Source organism: Prionailurus bengalensis, chromosome D1 (genome assembly GCF_016509475.1).
Source record: "Prionailurus bengalensis isolate Pbe53 chromosome D1, Fcat_Pben_1.1_paternal_pri, whole genome shotgun sequence".
Taxonomy (NCBI): Eukaryota; Metazoa; Chordata; class Mammalia; order Carnivora; family Felidae; genus Prionailurus; species Prionailurus bengalensis.
This window is the reverse complement of record NC_057346.1, coordinates 20,617,879-20,641,563: the sequence shown is the minus strand read 5'-3', so window position 1 is coordinate 20,641,563 and position 23,685 is coordinate 20,617,879. Positions and strand designations below refer to the sequence as shown.

General features: G+C 50.8%; 1 protein-coding gene across 16 annotated transcripts in view; it reads right to left on the bottom strand.

Annotated features, from left to right (window-relative positions):
* The window catches only part of GRAMD1B (GRAM domain containing 1B), a 172,371-nt gene that overhangs the window by 40,989 nt on the left and 107,697 nt on the right, over positions 1–23,685 (bottom strand). For 9 of the 16 annotated variants that reach the window (XM_043579665.1, XM_043579663.1, XM_043579670.1 and 6 more), the window contains 3 exons: positions 5,777–5,987; positions 4,938–4,958; positions 2,193–2,216 (listed from right to left, as the gene is read on the bottom strand). In XM_043579665.1, coding sequence (XP_043435600.1) covers positions 2,193–2,216; positions 4,938–4,958; positions 5,777–5,987 — 256 coding nt within the window. Of the gene's footprint in view, positions 1–2,192; positions 2,217–4,937; positions 4,959–5,776; positions 5,988–23,228; positions 23,518–23,685 lie in introns of those variants that run through there. The other 7 variants (XM_043579668.1, XM_043579672.1, XM_043579669.1 and 4 more) reach the window with 3 other exon arrangements.

The window sequence follows — 23,685 nt, the reverse complement described above, 5'->3', positions numbered from 1 at the left end:
AGAAGGCAAGATGGGACCTTCGGGTAAAGGAAGAAAAGGGGCTGCCTGGAAACTTCCTCCAACTACGCCCTCGTCGAGCAGAGGGGTGAATTCCTCCTTCTGCTCAATAGCTGGCTGATGACCCAGGTGGCAAAGGGGTCCTGGGGAGGTTCTGCGCTGAGAGGAGAGTTGAAGCACATGATTGCTGGTTGTCCCTCCCCACTCTGTGCTGCGGTAACTCGGTTCCCAACAAAATCAAGACTCCGTCCCAGCTCCAGACTTCAGGAGCTGGTTCATTTCCTGCCCTGGGCAAAGGTTACTTGTTTTCATGGCAACCGAAAGTTCTTTAGAGCAAGAGGGATGGCTAACATTGTGCTTTGTCTACGTCCAGTCTCTAATCCCACCTGAAAGCTAGACAGGTGGACAGGAACACGCACGCATACCTGCCCGGGCCCCAAAACCGTGAGGTGCTGATCCAATGGTTTTAGATTGGGGATGGGGTATTTCAGGTTGTAAAAAACTTGTCAAGGGTGTAATTCCAGCCAAGAATCACTGCATCAGGGAAACTGCTGGTCAACAACTGTACACACAGGTGTGGATCCTGGGCACAAGTGGCAACTTTTGCCCCCCCACCTCGCTGAAGGGGCCCCGACTCATAAGGGGAGGAAAAGGGCAGCCACTGTCTCAGAATGTCCACCGGGAGCAGGTCTGGCTGGGAGGAGGGTGGTCATGTGACCACCCCCCCCCCTCCTCACCAGCTCCCCCGTTCCACCAGAACTCTCTAGATGCTCTCTGTAGTCATTTCCCAACAAAGGCTATCACTATGGCCCATCTGGAAGCCACACACTCGAACCACGGCCTTACCTTCTCCTCTATTCCAGAGGTCTTGGCAGGTAAAGGGGCCAAATCTGAATATTTAAAACCAACTATTTCACTGTTGAGGGAGCTGTTGCCCCATGGGAATCCTGGACCTCGATCTGAACATGAGCCTGTAAACATTTGGCGAGAGCCACCCATTTCTGGAGGCGAGTGGATGGGGCAAAGAGGCCGTGTCTGACCTTACTTGTACCTTGTGAGGTCTTCATTCCTGGGTCCTGTCTCTGAGATCACAGGGCATGGCATTTCACCAAACCGAAGCCGGGCCCTCAGATACCTGCTTCACAGCTGAGAGAACTCTCTGTCACCCGCCCCCTAGCTTCTCACCCCACTGTCCTGACCTTCGTGTTAGACCCTGGGAGAAAAGGGGACAGCAGGAATGAAATCGGGCTGGGTGCGGGGGACCCAAGATCCTTCATGATTACTCTTACGTGCTGTTCCCACTCCTGCCTTAGGTATTCCTGTACTGCCACACAGACAGATGTCCCTTTGGAATCCGTTCAGAGTGACAAAGAGCCTCAACCAGGGAACCGGTGTCCCATTTCTGTGTAATACTTGCTCGTTCATAAAGGGGGGGAGGGGATAACAATTTGTGTTCCCAAGTACTGAAACGTGTGAAATGAACCAGCCAGAGCGAGGGCTTCTGTCCTGTCCCTCAGCATGACACTCTACCCTCATCAGCCATCTCCAGGCAGCTTCTCATCTGTCACCGCTAAGAAAAATGCCCCCCACCCCATCCCCCTGTCAAACCCATAGTAGCTCCTAGGAATACCCACTGCGGGCACGAGTCCCTCAACTCTGACCAGCCTCCTGGAGGCAAATTTCATCCTCTGGCTTCACTCTCCCAGGGCTGAGTCCCCAGCTCATGGGGGCAGGGAAACCAGAGGGGCCGCGGACCTGGGAAGGGAGGAGGGAGGAAGAGCAGAGGCGTCCAGGGACACAAGTTAGGGTGTCTGCTACTGCAGCTTCTCTAAAATGCCCCTCCTTCGCAGAGAGCGCCGGAGGCATGGAAAAAACAGAATTGGGGGTGGGGGTCAAGGCTTCTCTGACAGGTTATGAATGGATTCGGCTAAAAGTGGAGGGGGGGAGTCAGGAAAAGTACTCAGAGCTGCCCAGGACAGGGAACTGAGCAGAGGACGGTTCCACTGCCTCCTAGAAGGGGTCTAAAGAACAAGCACTAAAGGAATACGAGGCCTCTGGAAACAGACCCACCTTCCCTAGAGACATCTCCCCAGTGCAAAGGCTCCTGGGGTCGGGAAGGTGGGGGCTGGGGGGCCAGAGGAGGGGAAGAGAGGAGCTCTACTTATAGGAGGTACGAAATAAAAGAGACTTCTTACTTTGATCAGGTTAAGTCTGTCATACTGGAAAGAAAAAAACCACAAAAATTAGGGTTGGAAAACAAGGAGAAAGGTCAAGGGGAAAAGCTGCAGCGAAGCCACAGGCCGGGTGACAGAGCACACCCAACGCAGGAGGACTCCCCTACTGGGGTCATCAGAGCGGCTGTCCTAGAGCAGGAGCTGGCGGGAGCGGGGAACGGCCGCTGGCTCCCCCTAGTGGCCGCAAGCCAGTACTACAGAGCAGAAGCTGGGTGGCCGCACAAACTCCAGGGGTCTGGGGAAGAGGAAGGGAAGGAAGCCTTGACATCTTCTAGCTCACTGCTCTGGGCGGGGCTGCACCCAGAAGGGTCAGCCTCAGCAGTACAGTTACACACTCACAGGAGAGGGGCCTTACGGATCACCTGGTCTGACCCCTCCATATTAACACGAGGAAATGGAGGCCCTGAGAAGGCAAGGCAGACACCGCCCGTGCCTGGCTCCAGGGAGAAGTGGAAGTACTTTCCAGGCGGCCTGGAAAATATACGAGGTCACCTCCTCTAGGAGGTGGATGGGAGACGGGGTGAGGTGGCCTGGTGGCCATAATAGCAACAATAGCTCTGGCGACCAGAGCCCTTTGCCACGGATACATCTGGTCAACCTGAGACCACGTTCCAACCGGGGGAGGGGGTATCCTAACCACAGGAGCACGCTCTCCACCTCTCCTCACCTCACCTCTGCAGCTCTCCCTCGCTTTCCGCTCCAGGCCCCTGACCTGTGTAGCACCTAATTCCTGAAGTCTGTGTGTCCCTCGCACACACTGGTTTCCCAGACCGACCTCAGCTGCCACCATTTCCCGCTGAGCTGGCAAGGCACCCCCGTCACCCACAAGTCAGTCCTGTTCTAATGGCGTTTGGAGGATGGTAGTGTCAGTGGTGACAGCTCTGACTGGTGGGAGAACGGGGCCGAGGGGAGGCATCCACCCAAACCAGAGACTCGAGGACTATGTGTCTGCCTCACCGAAGCCCATCAAAGGGAAAGAAAACCTAGACACCCCCCCCCCTTTCCCAGCACCTCCCTCTTCAGCTCATGAGAGGGGGACCAAGGCTAACTTTGAATTCAGCTCTTGGTCCCTTCACAACGCCTCATTCTGACTCTCAGAGTCCCAGCCTGGCTCAGCAGACCAGTTCCATGAAACGCGCCCGTCACCCCACTCATTTATGAGTCCTCCAGCCTCTGATGTGTAACATCTCCAACTACACACGAGCCTCTACGAGTCGGGTCTGGCTTCCGGACAATCTAGGCACGTTTCTTAAGGTTTCTTATTTCCCTTCCTAGCCTGTAGGCTGCCGGGGGGCAGGCACGGGCCCGTTACTCGTTTCCCGAGGAAGACCTACCATTTAGGAGATTTTTAAAAAACCCTCCTTACGGACTACTCGCCTCAACCCAGCACCCGACTAAAAGAGGCTCCTCTGTGGGTGGTGGCTGACGGCCATCAGTAACGTGCTCACTGAGCGCCCTGCTGGCATAGGGGTGAGAGGAGACGAAGCCCGCAGCTTCCGCTCAGACACAGCCAGAGAGAAGGCATAACCCGATGCCTGGGTCTAGCGACACGTGTCCTCTCGCCAGCCAGAGCCGTGAGGGGCTGGGAGCGGGTGCTGACCCCACGGAGCACTCCTCACTCCCCACAGGTAGAGCTCCTCCTTCCCTGCCCACAGCGAGCAACCACCATGTGAAGTCTTCAGAGCCAAGATGTGCTTTGAGCCTGAAGGGTCACAGACTCTGGGCTCAGCCCCGTGTCTCTTGCTCTTCCCTCAGGAATGAGAACAGCTGTTCGCCCTCCTCCTCCCCAAGACACTTACAGAGGCTCAAGACTATTATTAAGTCATCCCTCTCTTTTTCTTCTCCAGGCGACATCCCACCTCCTTTTCCCCTGTGGGGGTTATTTCCTGAGCCCTGCCGTTCTAAAATACCTCCTGCTCACGCTGGACTCCCTCCAAGTTCTCTTCAGACCTCTGAGATCCTGGGGGCCAGGGCAGACTCTGGAACTGCCCCCTGACCTCGTCGCATTTCTACAGGGCCTGGCAGGGGCTACTATCGATGTCCATCGACCTCCAGATCCTGGTACCACGCCCTACTGGAAGAATAGCTCCGATCTGATCACACTTCAGGATCCTAAGAATACCACAAGCCCCCGGGCTGGGCAGTGGGTGGAAGCCGTGAGGGATGCCCAGGCTGAGCAGCTGTCAGTGGGCAGGCAGAGGGAAGAAGGTGCCAGGTAGAGCTCCTGAGGTCACTTTCCCACACCGGGGAACTCACCTATGGGAATCTGTGACCCTCTATCATCTCGTCCGGGGACTCTGGTCTCACCCACTAAAGCAGGTGTAAGCGGGTATATCAGGACCCAAAGCCCAGCTGGATGGGGCTTCCCTTCCCCCAGAGCAATGAAACTAAGCCCCGGCAGGACTCTGCTTCTAGATGGCTCCATGTAAGGAGGGAACAGATTCCCAACCCAAGGCGGTATTTGGGGAGCAGGCAGAGACAGGGGAGGATGGGGGACGGGTCTGTTCTCCGACTTTGGGTGCAATAGGAATGGTCCCTCTGTAACTTCAAGCCAGCCTGCCAGGGGGCAGTGGGGCCGGCCCTTCTGGGAAAGGGACCAAGCAAGACATGGGCCAGAGTGGGCGGGGGCAGAGGGAGGGGTGCGGAGCGCTACAGACAATTCAACACCGGAGGGGAGACCAAAGACAGAGACAAAAGATGGCTTACTTTTGAGAGGCGCTTGTGAGACTAAGACCATGCATGCAAAGGAGGTATTTGGGAAATGGTGGGGAAGAAGAGGAAGAACAAGAAAATCAAAAGACAAATCAGGTGGGAAGCCAGCTCCCGTGCCTCCCAGGGGCCCCTTCCCCTCCCCGGGGCCTAGGAGTCCAGCAGTAAAGAGAAGCTTTCTGAAGGAGCATCTAGGCAAAGACCGCCTCCTGCTTCCCAAAGGACTGAGGAGGGGACAAGAAAATCTCTGGGGACCCATAAGTAGTCCGGGCCCCCCTGGGGCTCATTTTATGCCTTTCCTTAGGCAAAGGCCTAGGCCCTCGGCAGGTGGCACTGACACTTGCAGGGGATGGAGAGGCCCTGTCACCGTCCTCCTGGCCAAGTGAGTACCAAGTGGGTTATTACCAAAGGTGAGGCAGAGTGATAGCCAGGGCGGAGGTTAAAAACCCCTGTCTTCCCTGAGGACTCTCTCTTCCCGGCACTGCGCTCCTCCCGGATAATGCTCCCCTCTACCCCGAATTTGAAAAAAGGAAGCAGGACTAAACGGATGACCCCCTCCTGGTCCCCAGAGCACCCTTTCTCCAAATCTCAAGGCACGTGAGGCTCCCTACCCCAAAGGGAGACAACAGTCACCGTGGAACCATTTAACTAGCGCTTGGGGCACTCTGAGTGCTCCGCTGAGAAGATAAACTAGGGTCTCCCCCGCCTGTCCTACCCTCGCCTCGCTGACACAAGGGCCCTCGAGGAAGGGGTTGTCTACCTCGCTGACCCCCGACACTGGCTTCCCCGCAGCCAGCTGACGAGCAAGTACAGAGTCCCGGCAGCGCCCGACTCACCTTGGAATTTTTGCCGCCACTCCGGCCGGACTGCGAGGAGCAGCTGCGCTGGACGCCCTGCTCCGGCGTGGACGGGGACTTGTCCGAGGAGTGGTCTGAGCCCTTCTCCACCATGGTGTCTCCGTCCGGGCTCTGCGGGGTTGGCGAGCGAGACCGTTTCCGGAGGATGGGGGAGCAGGCCGGCGTGCTGCGGTTTGAGTTACTGGCAGTGCTGCAGGGGCAGATGGAGAGAGGGAGTGGGGTGGAAAGGGGGGAGGAGGAGGAGGAAAGACAGGCAGTCAGTGATTGAAGGCCAAAGACGGGTCCCAAGGAGCCAGCTCAGGGAGCCGGGGTCAGGGGCTGGGGAGAAACAGGGAGAAAAGGGCCCAGCTATGAACTCACTGCACCGTAATACTGCTGCTGGCCAGCAGGGGGCGGTGGTGCCGATGTGAAATGGAAGCAATGTGAAATGACATAGAAGGGGCAAGTAGGGCAGTTAGACATTTAGATATTCATCCATCCATCCGACCATCTGTCTGTCCATCCATCCAAATATCGTTCGAGCCCCTACTACATGCCAAGAACTGTCTAGGGAAAACAGAATTTAAGAGCTGAAAGGCTCATTACAGATCATCCAATAGCACGAGCTCCTTTTATGCACACTGCATAACTAGTTCCGACATTTTGTTTTGCAGACATGTGCCCATAAAAATAGTTAAGAATAATCCTACTTTCAAAGCAGTCACATGCATATTATTTCACTAAGGCATTATTTCTTAAGGCATTCCTAACGGCAAGTGCCATAATCCCTATTTTTAAGGTCTTCTGACTTGCAACTCAAGCACAGCACAGTATTTCCTTGTAAGCCATGTTACTCTCTGCTTCCCCTGCCCAGCGGAAAGAAGAACACAGCAGAAGTTCTCACATTCCATAGTCCCCTCCACCCAAATTCGTTTCCAACGGGCACCGTATACATCCCACAGTACCAAATCCACTCACGCCAAGGCTTATAGGCTGTAATTACTTACTACTGGACACTTAGCTTGTGCTCTTGATGGAACAGGACAGGCGTAAAGAAAGAGGGGAGGGGATATGAAGTTAAGTTCCAACAAGTGTTTGCTTTGCCCTGAGAGAATGGAAGGACAAACATGGAAAAGGACATGGTTAAGTGGGAAAGAGACAGGGGGAATGGGAAGGGAAGCATGGACGAAACTGCAAAGGCAAAGAAAGAAGCACAAGGGTAGGGGGATGAGAAGCCGACGGCCCCCTCACCCACTCCGGTCAGAGAGCAGGGTCAGGCTTCAGGGACAGCCCAGATCTGAGGCTGGGAGGGCCCCTCCATCCCAGCCTTCCCTAAGTGAGTGGCACGCAGGGTAGGGAACACTGTCATTTGCATGAAGATCCAGCTGTGACCTCAGATGTCCCATCGGACCCATTTGCAATGAAAACCATGCCCCTCTCGGCAGAACCTTGCACCTGGGGATCCTCAGCAGAGAAGGAAGGAAGCCCAAAGCCCAAACCAGCAAGTGGGGAAGGAGGGCAGCAGGGGGTGAGTGCAATGCTCTAACTTTTGAAGGAAACTGATGGAGAGAAGAAAAAAAGGAGGCCAGACAGAGAAAAGGAAGACAAATGTGACCAGAGGACGTATGGAGACACGTTAAGACCCAGTGTTTTGCTTCCCCCTAAAACAGAATTCAGATAAGATATTGCTTACAAAACTAATAATAACTGTGATTTTGAAAAAGAAGCTCTTGGAGCACCTGGATGGCTCAGTCGGTTGAGCGTCTGGCTCTTGATTTTGGCTCAGGTCATGATCCCAGGGTCGTGGGCTCAAGCCCCACATCAGGCTGCAGGCTCAGTGTGGAGCCTGCTTAAGATTCTCTCTTTTTCCCTCTGCCCTTCTCCCTCTCTCATTCTCTCTAAGATAAATTAAAAAAAGAAGAAGTATTTCTTCAAGTTCTCACTCTGCCATTTTATCCTCTGACCACCGCCCGCCCCCCCAACTCATTCACTACTGCACATCGAGGAGAGGGGAAACTTTGTTCCTTTTCTTCACTTGGAAAAGCAGAGTCTTGGAATGGTGGTGAGGAGATTCTCGGGATATGGTCTCTGGGGGGAAGCCTCTGAAAGCTCCTGAAGGGTAAACTCGGGTGCTCATCGTTCTGGGGTAGCTGCCTCTCACTCAGGCCAACTTCAACCCACAGCCAAGTACTCCAAGGATTAAACTGTCTTCTAGGATTACTTTGCTGGAAGAACGGTCACGAGCTCTACCCCTAACCTCAACTAGTTTGCTCACAGACATACCAGAGTGTTGGACGATGCCTAGCACACGTCCATCTCAGTCACAACAGCTCGGCTCCTGTCTCTCCCTTCAATCAGGGACATCTCGACACATGGCGAGTCCAGGTGCGAGAATGGAAAGGAGGTCTCCTTATCCTTCTCCAAACTCTCCATCCCCACTGGTAACAGGCTGTTGAGGAGGGCTTCATTCAGCAAGGGCTGGGCACAAAATTCTAACCTGGAGGAAACTCACTCCAACTACCCAAAACCACATGAGTCTCCCACTCAGTGATCAAAATGCCCATGAGATTCCCTCAACCACTGAGTGGCCCCATATCAGCTGAGCTGACTGACACGTGCCACCCAATGGATACCTAAATCCCTACTTTCAACACATCCGTAAGCTTATCCTGTCATTTGTCGTGTTAGTCTCTGTGCTTTGAAGGCCACTGATGATCCGTGTTGTTCCTGAAGCACTCTTCGCTCCGTGATGCCACACGACTCTTTCTATTATTCCTCTTCTGGCCTCAAACGCTGGTTTCTCTCCTGCTGACTCCGCCTGAAGTCTGGTCCTTCCCCACGGCCCCAACCATCTCCTGCATAACTTCAATTGTACCTTGCAGCAGAAGACTCACTCCCCTGTCTGTTTCTGGCTCCGATCACACTTGCTCCCTTCAGCTCAACAGTCTGCGGCCGAGTGGACAACCCCTCCAAAGAGAGGTCTCAGTTCAGACTGAGAACCGAGCTCACCATCCTTCCTCCCGAAACTCCTCCCACTACCACCCCTCGTCGGCGGCATTACCATTCCTCGTCTCCCAGCCTGCAAATCCAGGTCTTCTGTGTCACTCCGCAAAAGGTGAGTCACCGGCTCACATCGATTCTATCTGCGGAAAGCTTCTTAACCCATCCTTCCTTCCCTCCCCTCCCCCACCCAGGGTCTCTTGCCTAGATGGTTCCACTAGTCGTTTAAGTGGGCTCTTTCATCTCCTTTCCCTGTCTCATACTCATTCCCATCTCTGTCATTCGATCTATTTTTTTAAATTAATTAATTAATTAATTAATTAATTTAAATTATTTATTTTTGAGAAAAAGAGACAGGGACAGAGTGCAAGCAGGGCAAGGGCAGAAAGAGAGGGAGAGACAGAATCTGAAGCAGGCTCCAGGTTCAAGCCGTCAGCACAGAGCCCAACAAGGGAGATCATGACCTGAGCCAAAGTCGGACACTTAACCAACTGAGTCACCCAGGTGCCCTTGTCATCAATCTTTCTAAGTACAAGCCTGATACTATCTTTCTGCCTGCCACCCGCCCCCCCCCACAGGCATGCATCTTAAAGACTCAAATCCTCAGAATGGAAGTCAAAGTTCTCTACCGAAAATGATGTTGACACTTGCCTGTATTCCAATACTTTATCTCTCCTTATACAGTCTTTGAGGGTTTCCGTATCTTAGTCCCATGTATCTTCCACTGGTGTTAATACGCACTCGCTTCCTCCTGTCTCCAGGCTTCCATACCTACCACTACTTGTATGTGAAGGGCTCTTCCCCCTGTATCTATCTATCTATCTACTGGAGTCCTATTCAGCTTTTAAGAGCCATCTCAAACCTCACCTTCCCCACAAATCTTTTTAAAATCTCCACCACTGAGACACCTGGATGGCTCAGTCGGTTAAGCGTCCAACTTCAGTTCAGTTCATGATCTCACGGTTCATGAGTTCAAGCCCCGCGCCGGGCTCTGTGCTGACAGCTCAGAGCCTGAAGCCTGCTTCGGTTTCTGGGTCTTCCTCTCTCTTTGCCCCTCCCCTGCTCGTGTGCTCTCTCTCTCTCTCTTTCTCTCAAAAATAAACATTACAAAAATTTAAAAAATAAAATCAAATCTCCACTAATGAACTGACTAGAGCATTTAATATATTCTGTCTGGTACACACTCTTGGGGGCACCCACCTCTGCACCTCCCACGTGGTTTCATGTGACACCTTATAAGTAGTGTGTGCTCCGAGGATGTCTGCTGAATTACGTATCAACCTAGTGAAGGTTTTCACAATCTCCATGGCTTTAACAATCCCCAGGATCATGACACCTCCCAAACAGGTACCTCCAACCTGTTAATGAAAATAGCTAAAAGTTGGGGCGCCTGGGTGGCTCAGTTGGGTAAGCATCCGACTCTTGATTTCAGCCCAGGTCATGATCTCCAAGTTCCTGAGTTCGAGCCCCACACCAGGCTCCCTGATGACAGTGCAGAGCCTGCTTGGGGTTCTCTCTCTCTCTCCCTCTCTCTCTGCCCCTCCCCGACTTCTGCTGTCTTTCTCTCTTAAAATAAATAAAGTTAGCAGAAATAGCTAAAAGTTTATGAATGTGTATGAGTTCCTGGCATGGTTCCAAGCACTGATGAAGCACTAGTTTATTTTATTTCCCAGCCAACCTATGAAGTGTTGATGGAGAGTATCATTCTTCCTCTTTTCAGGTGATAAAACTCAATTACGGACAGATTTAGTAATCTGCCCAAAGTCACACAGACAGGTAAGTGGCAAGAGAGGATTTGACATGCAGGCCTATCTGATGATAGAGCCTATTCTTGGAACCAAGCACTCGGTAATATTTGCTGGGTGAATAGATAGAAAGATGGATGGGGTGGCTGGGTGGATGGAAAGAAAGAAGGAATCAGCTTCCTGCCTGCGGTTTTCAATCCATTCCCTATTTTGCTGTTACAATGAACTTTCTAAAAAAAAAAGTGATTTTGCCATTTTGACCATCTTCTCCCTTGCTGGAAGTCCTCTATGGTGCCCGACCTCCTTAGAATGAAATCTGAACTCCAAACTATGGCAGAGAAGCTCCTCAATGATCGTACTTCAAGCTACCTCTGAAACCTCCATCTTTGCAACTCTTCCCAGGGGACCCTCTGCCTCAGTCATCCAGGACTCCTTAGAGATCCTTGTGCCACGTTGTTGCCTTTCCCTATCTTTTCAGTCTCTCTCATGCTGAAAATACCATTTCCCCCTCCAGGCGCCCTCCCAACATTGACCCCTCAAGACTAAGCCCAACTACTCCCTACTCCATTCCCCATTCCACTCTAATCCTTCAAGAAGACAGCTGGGATTCTAACGCACCAAAATCACTATTTGATTTGCTACATGCATACCTAACACTCTTCAAAGGTATCCCCTTATCCTATAGATTTGGATGTCCTGCTGAGCAAATAAAACCCAATTCCTTTGCATCTCATAACCCTACACTATTGTTGTCTTTCCAGCGAACTCTACAATGGGCCATTAATCCAATCCTGCCACCATTATTAATAATAGTATTACTTTCTATTTCAAAACCTTGGGGATTTAAAGCTAAAAAGGGACCTAGGATTTACTACCTAAAGGAACGGAAGACTGGTATTGTAGGAGCTACTGGACCATGGCCCCCTTCCAGAACTTTGCACATATCCACACATAAGAAATCTAAGAAACACGGAGGCTGCATGGCTGCCAGAGTGATACGCTTTCAGACCTGGATCTTCTGCTCCACACACACACACACACACACACACACCCCGAGCATGTGGCGTTCAAGTCCACAATGGTGAGTGACAAAGGATCGCTGTGCTTGGGACATTATTATAGTCGGGAAGAGCCAGACACGTGTTCTGCTCCTTCCAACATAAGCAATGAGTGGCAAGACAGGGAAGAGTCCAGGAATCTTACGCAGACTGCTTCCTTGAGAATTCAGCACTTGAGACGTGAGCTGGGTCCTAAATAATGTGTCAGAGTCAGCCAGGTGAAGGCATGGCAGTAGGACGGAAGAGAATGTGCCCAAGCAAAACAAAACAAAACAAAAACCCTATATAAACAAAGGTGTGGAGACCTAGAACAGCTGGGGATACACAGAGCATTGCAATGTGTTACCGAAGCGTAACATGCTTAAGCTGACGCACATGAGACTCCTCAGACTATCAACTCTCCCCAGTAATAGGTCCACTGAGACCCCCACCAGCCACTTTTAATCCACTCACTGCAGGTGGGGGGGGGGGGCAGACCTCATTCACTCACTTCCCATCTCTCCCTTTTTGAAGATCTCCAACAACACTTTTTCATTCCTCTCCTGGTTACCCTGCTAACAAACAGTGAGTGCTTCCTTAAGTCTAATACGTCATGTCGCTCCTGGGTGCGGAGCGACAGGCATGTGTCTTGTAATCTCTGTGGCAGAAATGATTACACGGAAGGCAAACAAGTGAACCTGAATGAGGAACACCACCTAAGCTACTGGGATCGCAGCAGCCCCTTTCCTACACGCTAACACGTTCCACTGGCCTGGCTCATTCCCAGATTCCCACTCACCCTCCGCACACCTGGACACTTCATGTTTCACATCATCTCTTCCCCCAAGCCCAGCCCTGCCATGACCTGTCTGATCAGATGGTTCGGCCATGAGAGTTTCGGTGCCAGGACACTGGTAATTTTTCTGACTCCCTGATATATTCCAGGGCACCCCCAAACTAACAGGAAGAACATTTAATTAGAAATTCAGAAAGCCAGTTTCAAATGAAACATTTGTTTGCTGAGGGCCTGCTTGGGCCGTTATGTCAGGATTAATTGCCGGCCTGTAGAGTTGTGTCAGCAGGCTCAGGCTTGAGTCCCAGCTCTGCCACTTGCTGGGTGACATCGGTCTCTGAGTCTCATTTTTCTGCTTAGACAAATGAGAGGTGTTAATGCGTATCTCACAGGACTGCTATGTCGAACGAAATAACGTGAGTGAAATATTTAGCGCAGGGCCTGATACATAACAAATGCTCAATAAATACTACGGAGCTTCTATTATTGTTCAGAAAACTATTGTTCTGGGGCACCTGGGTGGCTCCATCAGTTAAGCGTCTGACTCGAAATCCGGCTCAGGTTGTGATCTCTCAGTCATGAGATGGAGCCCCCGTCAGGTTCTGGGCTGAGTCTGGAGGCTGCTTGGGATTCATTCTTTCTTTCTCTCTCTCTCTCTCTCTCCCCCTCAGTCTCTCTGCCCCTCCCCCACTCATGCTCTATCTCAAAATAAACATTTTATGTTTATTTTTGAGAGAGAGAGAGAGAGACAGAGTGCAAACAGGGGAGGGGTAGAGAGAGGAGACACAGGATCTGAAGCAGGTTCCAGGCTCTGAGCTGTCGGCCCAGAGCCCGACACAGGGCTCGAACTCACGGACCATGAGATCATGCCCTGAGCCGAAGTCGGACGCTTAACAGACTGAGCCACCCAGGCACCCATCAAAATAAATAAACATTTTACAAAAAGAAGAAGAAGGCTTTTGTTCCTCTTTGTAAAATGTGGAATAATTACCCTTGCCCTCTTTCCTCAGAGGATTATATGGACATGCTTCAAATGCTCCCAAGCAGGACTTCCGGGGACCACATCCACCTGGATGTGCAGGATCCTTGAAATGCAGAATCCCAATCCCACCCCCACGCAATAAATGGCAATTTCCAGGAGGCGGTGTTAGGAATCTGCATCCTGAACAAGCACCATAGTAGATATTGCACTCTAAAATTTGAGAGGACTCCCAAGGATTCATCAAAGGATAAGTGACCGATCTGTCCCAGATGACAGAAACTCTTACGACTCCTTGAGTGAACTGCCCATTCAGAGTCTACCATGTCACCAACTCGCTGGAACAGAAAATTAGTTGAGTCTGTCACAGAAACTGGCAATGGAGAATCGAGAGCTGATGAGGAGTTGGCTCAGAGATGTAGTTCTCGCAGTAAGGCCACGACTCGGCGCTCGATGGGATTGTGTCACCTTCGTTTGGTGTGGGAGCCTGACAATTATCATTAGAGGCCATGCCCACAACCATATGACAAACATCGAATCCCTCCCTGCCTTTAGCAGCATCTAGTTAAAACAGATTCTGATCTCTGGCGGTCCCTAATGCCTAGCAGACGACCATTCTGTCATCGAATTCTGTGCCTCCCATCGCCATGCCAATTGTGAGGTTTTGTCAGTAACTCTCCTCAGTTCCTTCTATCAGCACTGCAAACATCCATGTGAATTAGCCAGCTCCACTTTGAATCTCCCCATAGCACAAAGCCCACAGGTATATTTGGGTAGCATTTGCCTGAAATTTACATGCTGCCTGCAAATGCCTCTGTGAGGTCTCTCCACCTAAACTGGTTTCCTAATTCAGTTTAGTAGGGCTCCCTGAAGCTGGCTTTTTTCCCCAATTCCTCTCTATACTCCAGCTTGCCACTTGACAATGTCTCTGTACCCTCTTAAAACCACAGCATACTAGATGGGAAGGGCGGGGTCCAACAGGGACTTTATAGACAGGGGACTATGACCAGAATCACAAATCCCAGTGGAGACCCCAATTCCCCTTGGATCCTCCTCCTTAAGAGAGCAAAACACCAAGTCATTGAGGAAAAAAAAAAAATCTTCCCAGGCCCCAGGCCCCAGGCCCGCTTCACTCCTTGTTATGATGTTCCGGAGTTGCCGACCTTGGTCCCCTGTACCCATGAAGATAAAGCCAGCCTCGGGTCCCCAAGAGATGACGTGCAGAGAAAGAGGTGGAAAGTCTCATCCTGTCCAGTCCTCTCACTGACGGATGGGAAGCACAGGCCCAGAGAGGTGCCACAACTGCCCACCAGGGGGATAACAGGGAGCTGGACATCCCAACGCTCAGCGCAGGGGGCTCAACAGTGCAAGTCTCAGTGTCTCCCCAACCCTTCCACTTTTTAAGATACTGGATGGAGAGGAAGTTTGAAAGAATGAGAAATGTACTACGGTTTCTCTTAAGAGGAGCTCCCTGTGACCGTGTATGAAACCCACCCTCTGTGGACCTATTACTTGGAATCTAAACCTGGCGACAACTCTACCATTAGGTCTGGTTCCTTCTTTACGGAAGAAAGCCAACTTTTGTGTCCAACTGTGATTACCTGGTTGAAAACAAAGGCCAGGCAGCACCTAGGAGACAGAAGCTTTTTTGCTGTTGCTATGGTTGTTTTTTGTGGGTTTGGGGGAGGGGGGGAGGGTTGTCGTTGTTGTTGTTTTTAACATTTTTTTTTTAACGTTTATTTATTTTTGAGACAGAGAGAGACAGAGCATGAACGGGGGAGGGGCAGAGAGAGAGGGAGACACAGAATCGGAAGCAGGCTCCAGGCCCTGAGCCATCAGCCCAGAGCCCGACGTGGGGCTCAAACTCACTGACCGTGAGATCATGACCCGGGCTGAAGTCGGACGCTTAACCGACTGAGCCACCCAGGCACCCCTGTTGTTGTTGTTTTTAATGGTGCAGAGGTTCTCTTCCCAACTTATGCTACAGTGGCGTCTCGGCCTGGCCCAGCATGCCATGCTTTGGCTGGTTGTGGCAGCACGCTGCATTTCAGCAAGGGGCAGGAAAGGAGAGGGCTCCCAGGACACTGCCTTTCTCCCTATCACAGTTCACAAAATGCCAGCAGCAGAGCCCGAACCAGAATGGGCCTCCCTCAACTGCTTCAACAGCAAGATTTTGACAAAAATGAACATCTCGTTCCCTGTCCTCTGTTTGGGTAACCTGCTGAAATTCCCCGAGGGCTTTCCAGGTGGGGCCTTTAGGTGAAGTATACAGGGTGTTCAGGGACAGGTTCTGTTTGAAATTCAGAACCCAGAAGGTAGAACTACAGGCTGTTGCCACATCAGATCACAGGCAGAGAAAACTGACAAATGGAAGACTGACAATTCTCCAGACTCACCAACGGGCCACTGGTTATCCACACACTGGCCCAGGCCCTGCCCTCTCTCTGCCCTCTGCCTCTCATGAGTCCTCATCTCTATACAATAGATATTGTATAGATAATTCAGGTCACTTCCTACAGCCAACAAGCTTCACTTACCCAATCTTCCTTTCCTATCTTGCTCAAGTCACTATGGAAAGTTTAAAAAAAAAAAAAAATGGTTTTTTTTGGGGGGGGGAGTTAAATTTTACAAAGGAAATAAAGATAGCAGAACCCATTCAGAAACATTTGCAAAACATTTAATACCTAGATGTATCTCACTAGAAACCTACTTAAGCCTGGAGAGAACTACTTGTTGTGGGGGAAAGTCCCAGCAGGGACTTCAGTTGTTGATGAATTTATTAATTGACCTATTAATATAAGGGCCAGGTTCATGGAAAGTCTTTGGCCAAGCAGAGAAAAGCAGACCTTCAATTACCCTTCTACTGGTGTTCTCGGTCCAGGGAGGTGATGCGTGGAGAGACAGCCCTGATCACAATGGCTGGAGCCTCCATCCACCCTACTCCCCCACTCCCTGGCTCTCCTGCAGCTTCTGTTCAGCCAGAGTTTGGAATTCAATCCAGGCACAGGCATGACAAACACTATTTTTCATTTCCATGGAGACCAAGGCCTGCAATAGAACCAGGACTCCATGCCTGAAATGCCAAAACAGCCTGACCCACTTTTCCCCCTTCCTACAAAAACAAAATAAGTTTGTTTGGGTCCTGCCAGAGCTCCGGTTATCTCTATGGACACTTTGAAGAGGAAGGAATGATAATAACCTTTGAAAACCCTGACGATGCTACAAAAGCTGTCAGAAGGCAGACACGAATTGCTTCACCCAAAAGGCTCTCAGACCAAACCCATCCTGTGTCCTCGTCTTAACCTTCTGGAGGGAGAGGGTCATATCCCCTAAGACATGTACTTAATGGCTGGCGACACTACTCCCAGAATCCAAAATCGGGGAACTGTTTTCTTCAGTGTCCTCTTATGCCACTCTGCCCCTCACTCTCTTCTGGCCTCCCTGGACCCTTCTGTTCCTCGAACACACCAAGTCCACCACCTGCCCCAGTGTGTTTCCCTTCCGTCTGGGAACTCTTTTGAGTTTTGAATTCTGGTTCCTTTTCAACCTTCAAAGTTCAAAGGCTACCTCCCTAGAGCAGCTGGTCTTGAAGGACCACTGGGTCTAAAGTGCCCTCCCTTGTCTCCCAGGCAATCATGATCATGGCCTGCCTTTCCCCCTTGATGGCATTTAGTAGGAGCTGAAATTGCCTTTGTCGTTGTTTTGCTGAGTTTTCTATCAATAGAGTGAACACTCCGTGGGGGACAGGGCCTTGTCTACTTGTGTGGGTCGCCAGTGCCTCTAACACAATGACTGGCACAAATCTGGGACCACAGATGCACTGCATGAATAAAGGAATGAGCTCTTTTTAAAGCCATTCAATCCACTGTTCGGCCACTCTGTTAGACATTTCTTTCTTAAGCCTGCCCTAAATCTGCCTTGTTGTAACACCAGCCCACTGGTTCTTATTCTGACTTCTGGATCCATGCAAACTGAAATTGGTGACATCACTTCCAGGTTCTATGCTGGCCTGGCCACTTTCTCTAAACATCAGTATGTATGTCTGAGTTTAAATTCTGAGCTGCTTTGTGCTCTTGAGAAAAATGATTTTATCTTTCCGTGAGTCTGTGTTCCTTGTCTGTCAAAGAATCACAACCTACCTTACTGGGGTGAGGGGCAGAATCTTAAAAAGCAAACAAGCAGGGGCGCCTGGGTGGCGCAGTCGGTTAAGCGTCCGACTTCAGCCAGGTCACGATCTCGCGGTCCGTGAGTTCGAGCCCCGCGTCGGGTTCTGGGCTGATGGCTCAGAGCCTGGAGCCTGTTTCCGATTCTGTGTCTCCCTCTCTCTCTGCCCCTCCCCCGTTCATGCTCTGTCTCTCTCTGTCCCAAAAATAAATAAACGTTGAAAAAAAAAAATTAAAAAAAAAAAAAAAAAAAAAAGCAAACAAGCAAACAAACAAAGCGATTTGGACAGTACCTCCCCCTAAAATAAAGGTCTTCCTATCATTGCTCACCGAGCAAAAAAAAAAAAAAAAAAGTGTTGGAGAAGCAGGAAGTGAATTCCTAGTTAAGAAACTGAATCCTGTTTCTAAATTCTGTCCCTTTCTTCATGGCACAGAGGGTGAGAATATCAGTTGTTGCTATGCACGCCTTCAGCTAGTTCCTCCCTCCATGGGGCTGGGAAGATAAGGATTTAGGATGGAGAAGATGCTGAAATTATTCAAAGGAACTTAACTGGTTTCGTACCGTTTCCTTTCCCTGAGATTATTCACTGCAGGACCAACATCTACATTGGGAGACAGTCGTGCTGGGTTTGCGGGCAGTGCTGGCTGAACTGATCTGTCATAACAGTCTGTTGCTTGGAAAGTGCCTTGGTGGTCATGTAATCCAACCTGTCACCAAGTGCAGGGGTTTTCTCCGCAAGGCCCCGACAACCACCATCCAGCCTCTGCTTCAGATCTCCAATGAGAGAGTACTCACTGGATGGCCACATACGTGCCTGGACAGCTCTCAAGGGATTTTTAGGACCATGGTCCTTATTTCTCCATGATTCTTGGAGATCATATCCATCCAGCTCTCTCTGAGCTTCACAGTCTTTGGAAATTAAGCTAACCCTGCTGATTTGATGTCAGTGAACAAGCATTTACTGAACACCTACTAGGCACCTCCAACCCTGAGAAACCTATTCATCCTGAGGGCCCCACAGGGCAGTGACTTGTGTCATGGTTCTATGTAGATACACAGAGATGAAATACACAATACTAAACATGATTATGGGCACACAGTAGGGACTTAATGCTTTTAAATTGGACTATCAATCTCGGCCAAATCTAAGTACAATCCCACCCTAAGTATTTCAGAAGCCTCAACACTCAGAAGAACTGGACCTTGTAAAAGCAGACAGGTGCTAATAAGCTATCCCAGGAAGCCTCTCCCTTGAAAGAGATTTCCAATCCATTGGGAGGCCAGAAACCACCGGAACAAGGCAGGGCACAGTTCAACTGAATAGAACTTCCAGCTTCTTCTAACTTTGTCCCCATCCTCAGCATGAGAAATGTTGCTACTAAAACTGAAAAGGAACTTCACTCTGTCTCTCTCTCTCTCTCAAAAATAAACATTACCCCCCAAAAAAATCTTTTTAAGGGGGGAGGGCACCTGGGTGGCTCAGTCGGTTAAGCATCCGACGTCGGCTCAGGTCACAATCTTGCGGTTCATGGGTTTGAGGTCCGCCTCAGGCTCTGTGCTGACAGCTCGGAGCCTGGAGCCTGCTTCAGATTCTGTGTCTCCTCCTCTCTCTGCCCCTCTCCAACTTGCAATCTGTCTGTCTCTCTCAAAAATAAGTAAACATTACCAAAAAACAACAACAACAACAAAAACTGAAAGGAACTTGTGCCGGATCCATCCATCCATCCATCCATCCATCATCCATCCATCCACCCATCCATCAATCCAGTAGCTGAGGAGACCACACTCCATGCCAGGTAATGCTCTAGGCATTAGGGATACAGGCTCTACCTCTAAGGAACTCACAATGGGGTGGGAGAGACAGAGATGTAATGAACTAACACCATGCGATAAGAGCTCCTTGGCCTCAATCAAAACAGCTCCCTTCACTACCTGCCAAAGAGTCAGCCAGTCCTGACTCAGCCCCTTCCCTGAGTATAACCTGGGAGCAAACCAGTCCTCTCTGAGATTCAGCATTAATTATACAACAAGAAGGCGTGTGGATGCCACCTAGTCCCCGCAAAGATGTGACAGGAGGATGACAAAGAGTGTCTCAAGGATACACTGGGAACTAGTGAGAGGAAGCAGCTTCTCTGACATAGAGGGACTCCAATCTAAATTAGGTGAGGGATTCAGAAATGAGATCCTGGGGTCCTTGTTAATTCAGACTCATCAGCCTTCCCTCTCGTTGAGGCTATGCCACATCACGCACCAGAGGCTGCTGCCATGCTGTCACAAGAAAATTCTGGGCCAAGCAGTCTCGTAGACTAAGGGGTACGTAGGGTGTAGGTGAATGACGGTTAAGTAACAGCACTCAGTGCACCCTTCTCTCCTCTCACTCCTGCCTAAGCTCATGGTTAAAACCAAGTGCGGCGAATCCTTTCCAGACTTCTATGGATTCAAATCCAGTTCTGATTTCCTTTTCTGCTGGAGATCAAACAGAAACAGGCTGAAGAACAACCATTATGTTAAAATTACAGAAAATTTTAGAACAAAGAAGACTGTAAGAGGTCAGCCAATATGTCTGGCTGCAGGCAAACAGAAACACCCAAATCACCCAAGAGGCTTCACCCTACTTTAGCATATATCCGAGGTACAAAATGCCAAGGCTCCCCTTTGTGATCCTTCTCACTGCCCTCTGCGATCGTTCAGGAAGTTCCTTACGATGAAAACAAAAGTCTAGTAAAATGCATTTAATACCACTTTCTCTTATTCCAGCTTTCCGGAACTCGAGGTCAGTTCATTAGCTAGAACCCTTTCTCAGTTCCCATACTCCTTTCTTTGGGTGGAATGATTCCAATTCCTCAAACCTATTTTCAGAAGTGAAAAATCATTTCTCCTACAATCTCTCCAAATCTCTGTTTAGATTATACCTCAAGTGACAGAGAAGTCATTAATTGATCATGCAGTTCATTTCACCTTTGGACAACTCTTTTTATTTTAAGCTCAAACTGTTTCCTGTGGCTTCCTACCAAAGGTCCCATTTCTGCTCTCCCGGCAGACATAGAATAATCTAATTCCTTTTACACGTGCAATCTGCACATGGCTCGCATGCTCGCTCAGTCTTTTCTCCTCCAGACCTGCCAGTCCCTCCAGCATCCCTTGTACAGCATGGCTATGGACCCCACAGCCACTGGCTGGGCTCATTCCAGTTCATCCCAATCCCCCTTACACTCTGGAGCCCAGGCATTGTAATCCCACAGAGAAGTGCTCTCTGATCAGCTCAGAATAGAGCACAGCCACCACCCCATGGGCTCTGGAAATCAGAATGCAAACATGTATTTTTGGATTCCTGTTCTGAATCAGGAGACTCTGGAATTAGTCACTGTTCTCTTACGAAGTTTCTGGCTACAGCCTATAGGCTAAGGAGAGTGCCTCCATGTATGCCATACGTATGCATATCCCTACAGGAAACACCCCACCCCCATTTTTCCCCCTAACCTGACAAACCTGAGTTCGGTGAGATGATGAAGAATCCATCCAGTTCTTGCCCCAACTCAGGCTATATCCCAACTCGGAATGTGTTTATATGAATTATCTCCAGGCCAGATGCAAAACCACAGCGCTTAGAGATTCTCTCATCTGAGGATGCCAAATCCTTAGAAACTGTTTTCTCTCCCCCGAGTCCGCACACATTTGTTCCTTGGACCCTCACAGCCTGACTCACAGATAAGCTGAAGTTTCCCCTAACTGGCCGAAGCAATACTGTAAGGTTCCGAGGTCGTTAGGAAACCTGAATCTAGCCCTGTCGTGTCCATAACCAAGAACAGAAGGGTGCGTGTGTGCAAACGCATGTATAGGGAAGGCTGTCTGCTCCCTTCACACCGGTCTCAGGACTTTCCCATCAGGACTGTCTAATTCGGGGTCAGCAAACCATGACCCACAGGCCAAATGCAGCCCACCATCCATTTCTGTATGACCCACAAAACGGTTTTTACATTTTTAAATGATTAGGGGAGAAAAGAAGAGTACCTTGTAACATGTGAAAATTATATGAAATGGAAATTTCAGAGTCCACAAATAAAGTTTTATTGGGAACTCAGCCACCTGTGTTCGTTCATAGGTCGTCTGTGCCTGTGGCTGCTTCTGCTGTACAAAGCAGAGTTGAGTCGTTTCAACAGAGAACAGCACGGGCCCACAAAGCCTAAAGTATCTACCACCTGACCCTTTACAGAAACAGTTGGCCAGCCTTCGGTCTAACAATATATGCCCCCTGGAAAGGTGGTTTCCGGGAGCCTGCTTCTCTTCTGACACATTCCATCAACCCCCGGGGCCCCAACCCACCCACCCGTGTATGAGGACTTCACAAGTTGAGGGAAGGGGTTCCAGGCTTGCTCCCACCTGCAGAGGAAAACTGTAGGGCCAGGAAAGAGAGGAAGCTTTTTGTAGGTAGTAGATAAAAGTTCCTCTCCTTCATTCTCTCCCCATGGGGTACTACTTTCCACGGCCTTGATGGTGACACTCTTCTGTCATGGGCAGCTCCCCAAAACATCCCTTTCCACATCCCTTCTTTCAAGGCCAGCTTTTTCCACTCTGATCCTAAACTTCTTAACCCGTGGTGTGCCACTCAAGGATGTCTGGGCAGAGAGGTGGGGCAGTAAGCAGAAGAGCAAGCGGGTGGGTCTACAGGAACACAGTCGGCTTAGCAAGGTGAAGAGGCAAAGTTCCCAGTCTCCAGCCTTGGCTGAGAGCTTGGCTGAGTCCCCAGGAAGACAGGGAGCTTCAAGCCCTCCTCCCCACTCCTCTACTTGCCTAAATCAAGCAAATAACTAACAATGCAAGGAGGTGCGGGGGAGTAAGGACCAGCCACTGGGTATCTATTTTCTGAAAACACATGGCACATCTCTGAGCCAAATGCCTGCTAAGCCAAAGAATAAACAAATCTCTTTATTTCTCTGAGACAGGAGCTATCAACTTCCCCTCCGGTCCTTTCCTTCCGCTAGCCAGATCCATCGATCCCATGGTCCTCTCCCCGTGGGAGAGGCAGCATCTGTCAGCATCTAGGAGGGGGGCCTGCCTCCTCCCCCTTGCTAACCACTGCTCTGGTCACCTCACCCCCACCAGGGGCACCCCAGAGCTCAGTTGGTGGCTGGAGAGCACATGGCCTGTCCACACCTCCCCCAGAGGCTCCGGCCAGCTCTCCATGACGCATCGCTAATTCAACCCTCTGCCCTCCTTTCTCCAAGCTATAGGACCCTGAATAAGTCTTGCTGGGCCAAGGGGACCCCATCCGCCCAACTCAAGCCCTCCTTTCACCCCACCAGGGCCCACGGCTCAGTGCTCCAAAGGTCTGCTCAAGCTGTGCTACTATGAAGCAGGAGAGGAAGGGGGGGGGGGGAGGGAAAAGCTAGGGGGTGAAAAGAATGTGGCATCTCTGCAGGATGATGTCACGCTGGCTGCTTCCAGATCCCCCAACACAGAACAGAAGCAAACAACATGGACTCCGGATTTACTGTCTTGAAAGGTTTGTGTTCTCAGCAGCTCTGAGCAGCCTGCGCCAGCTGGAAAAAGCACACGGCCAGACAGACAGGTCCTCCTCCTTACAGCCCCCGGGGGGCCCCAACCCGACCCCCGGATGGGGAGGGGCGGGGGAGGGGGCGGGGGGGGGGCAGAGCTACCCCTCCAAAACAAATGCCCAGAGGAAAACAAAGATAGACTGACACATACACACACACAAGCGTCAGTTAGCACTAACCTGGAAGCCATTAGGAACGGTAGTGGAGTGCAGTGCAGAGGAACTCATTCATTCATGCATTGGGCAGTGGGGGGCGGGGGCGGGGAGCGGGGGCCCTGAGGACGTCGGAGGGCACTCACCTCCATGCCCACCCCGCAGCCCTGTTTCTACCCGGGGAGGGAGTGGGGGCGGGGTGCTCATAAGCTCGGGGAGCTGCCTTTCTCTGCTGTCTCGCACGGCTCTGGAGTTGTAAGCATGACCCTCCCCCTTTATTTTCTCCCCCTCCCTCCCGCCGCGGCTGTTACTTGGTGTGGTCGGTGTGGTCGCGCGGCTACAGAAGTCCCTCTCTCCCTCGCCCTTGCTCCCTTTCTCTCCCCGACTCCCTCACAGACAGCTGTTCTCCGGCCCCAGCACGCACGCGCACAGGCGCGCGCGCGCGCGCGCGCACACACACACACACACACACACACACACTCAG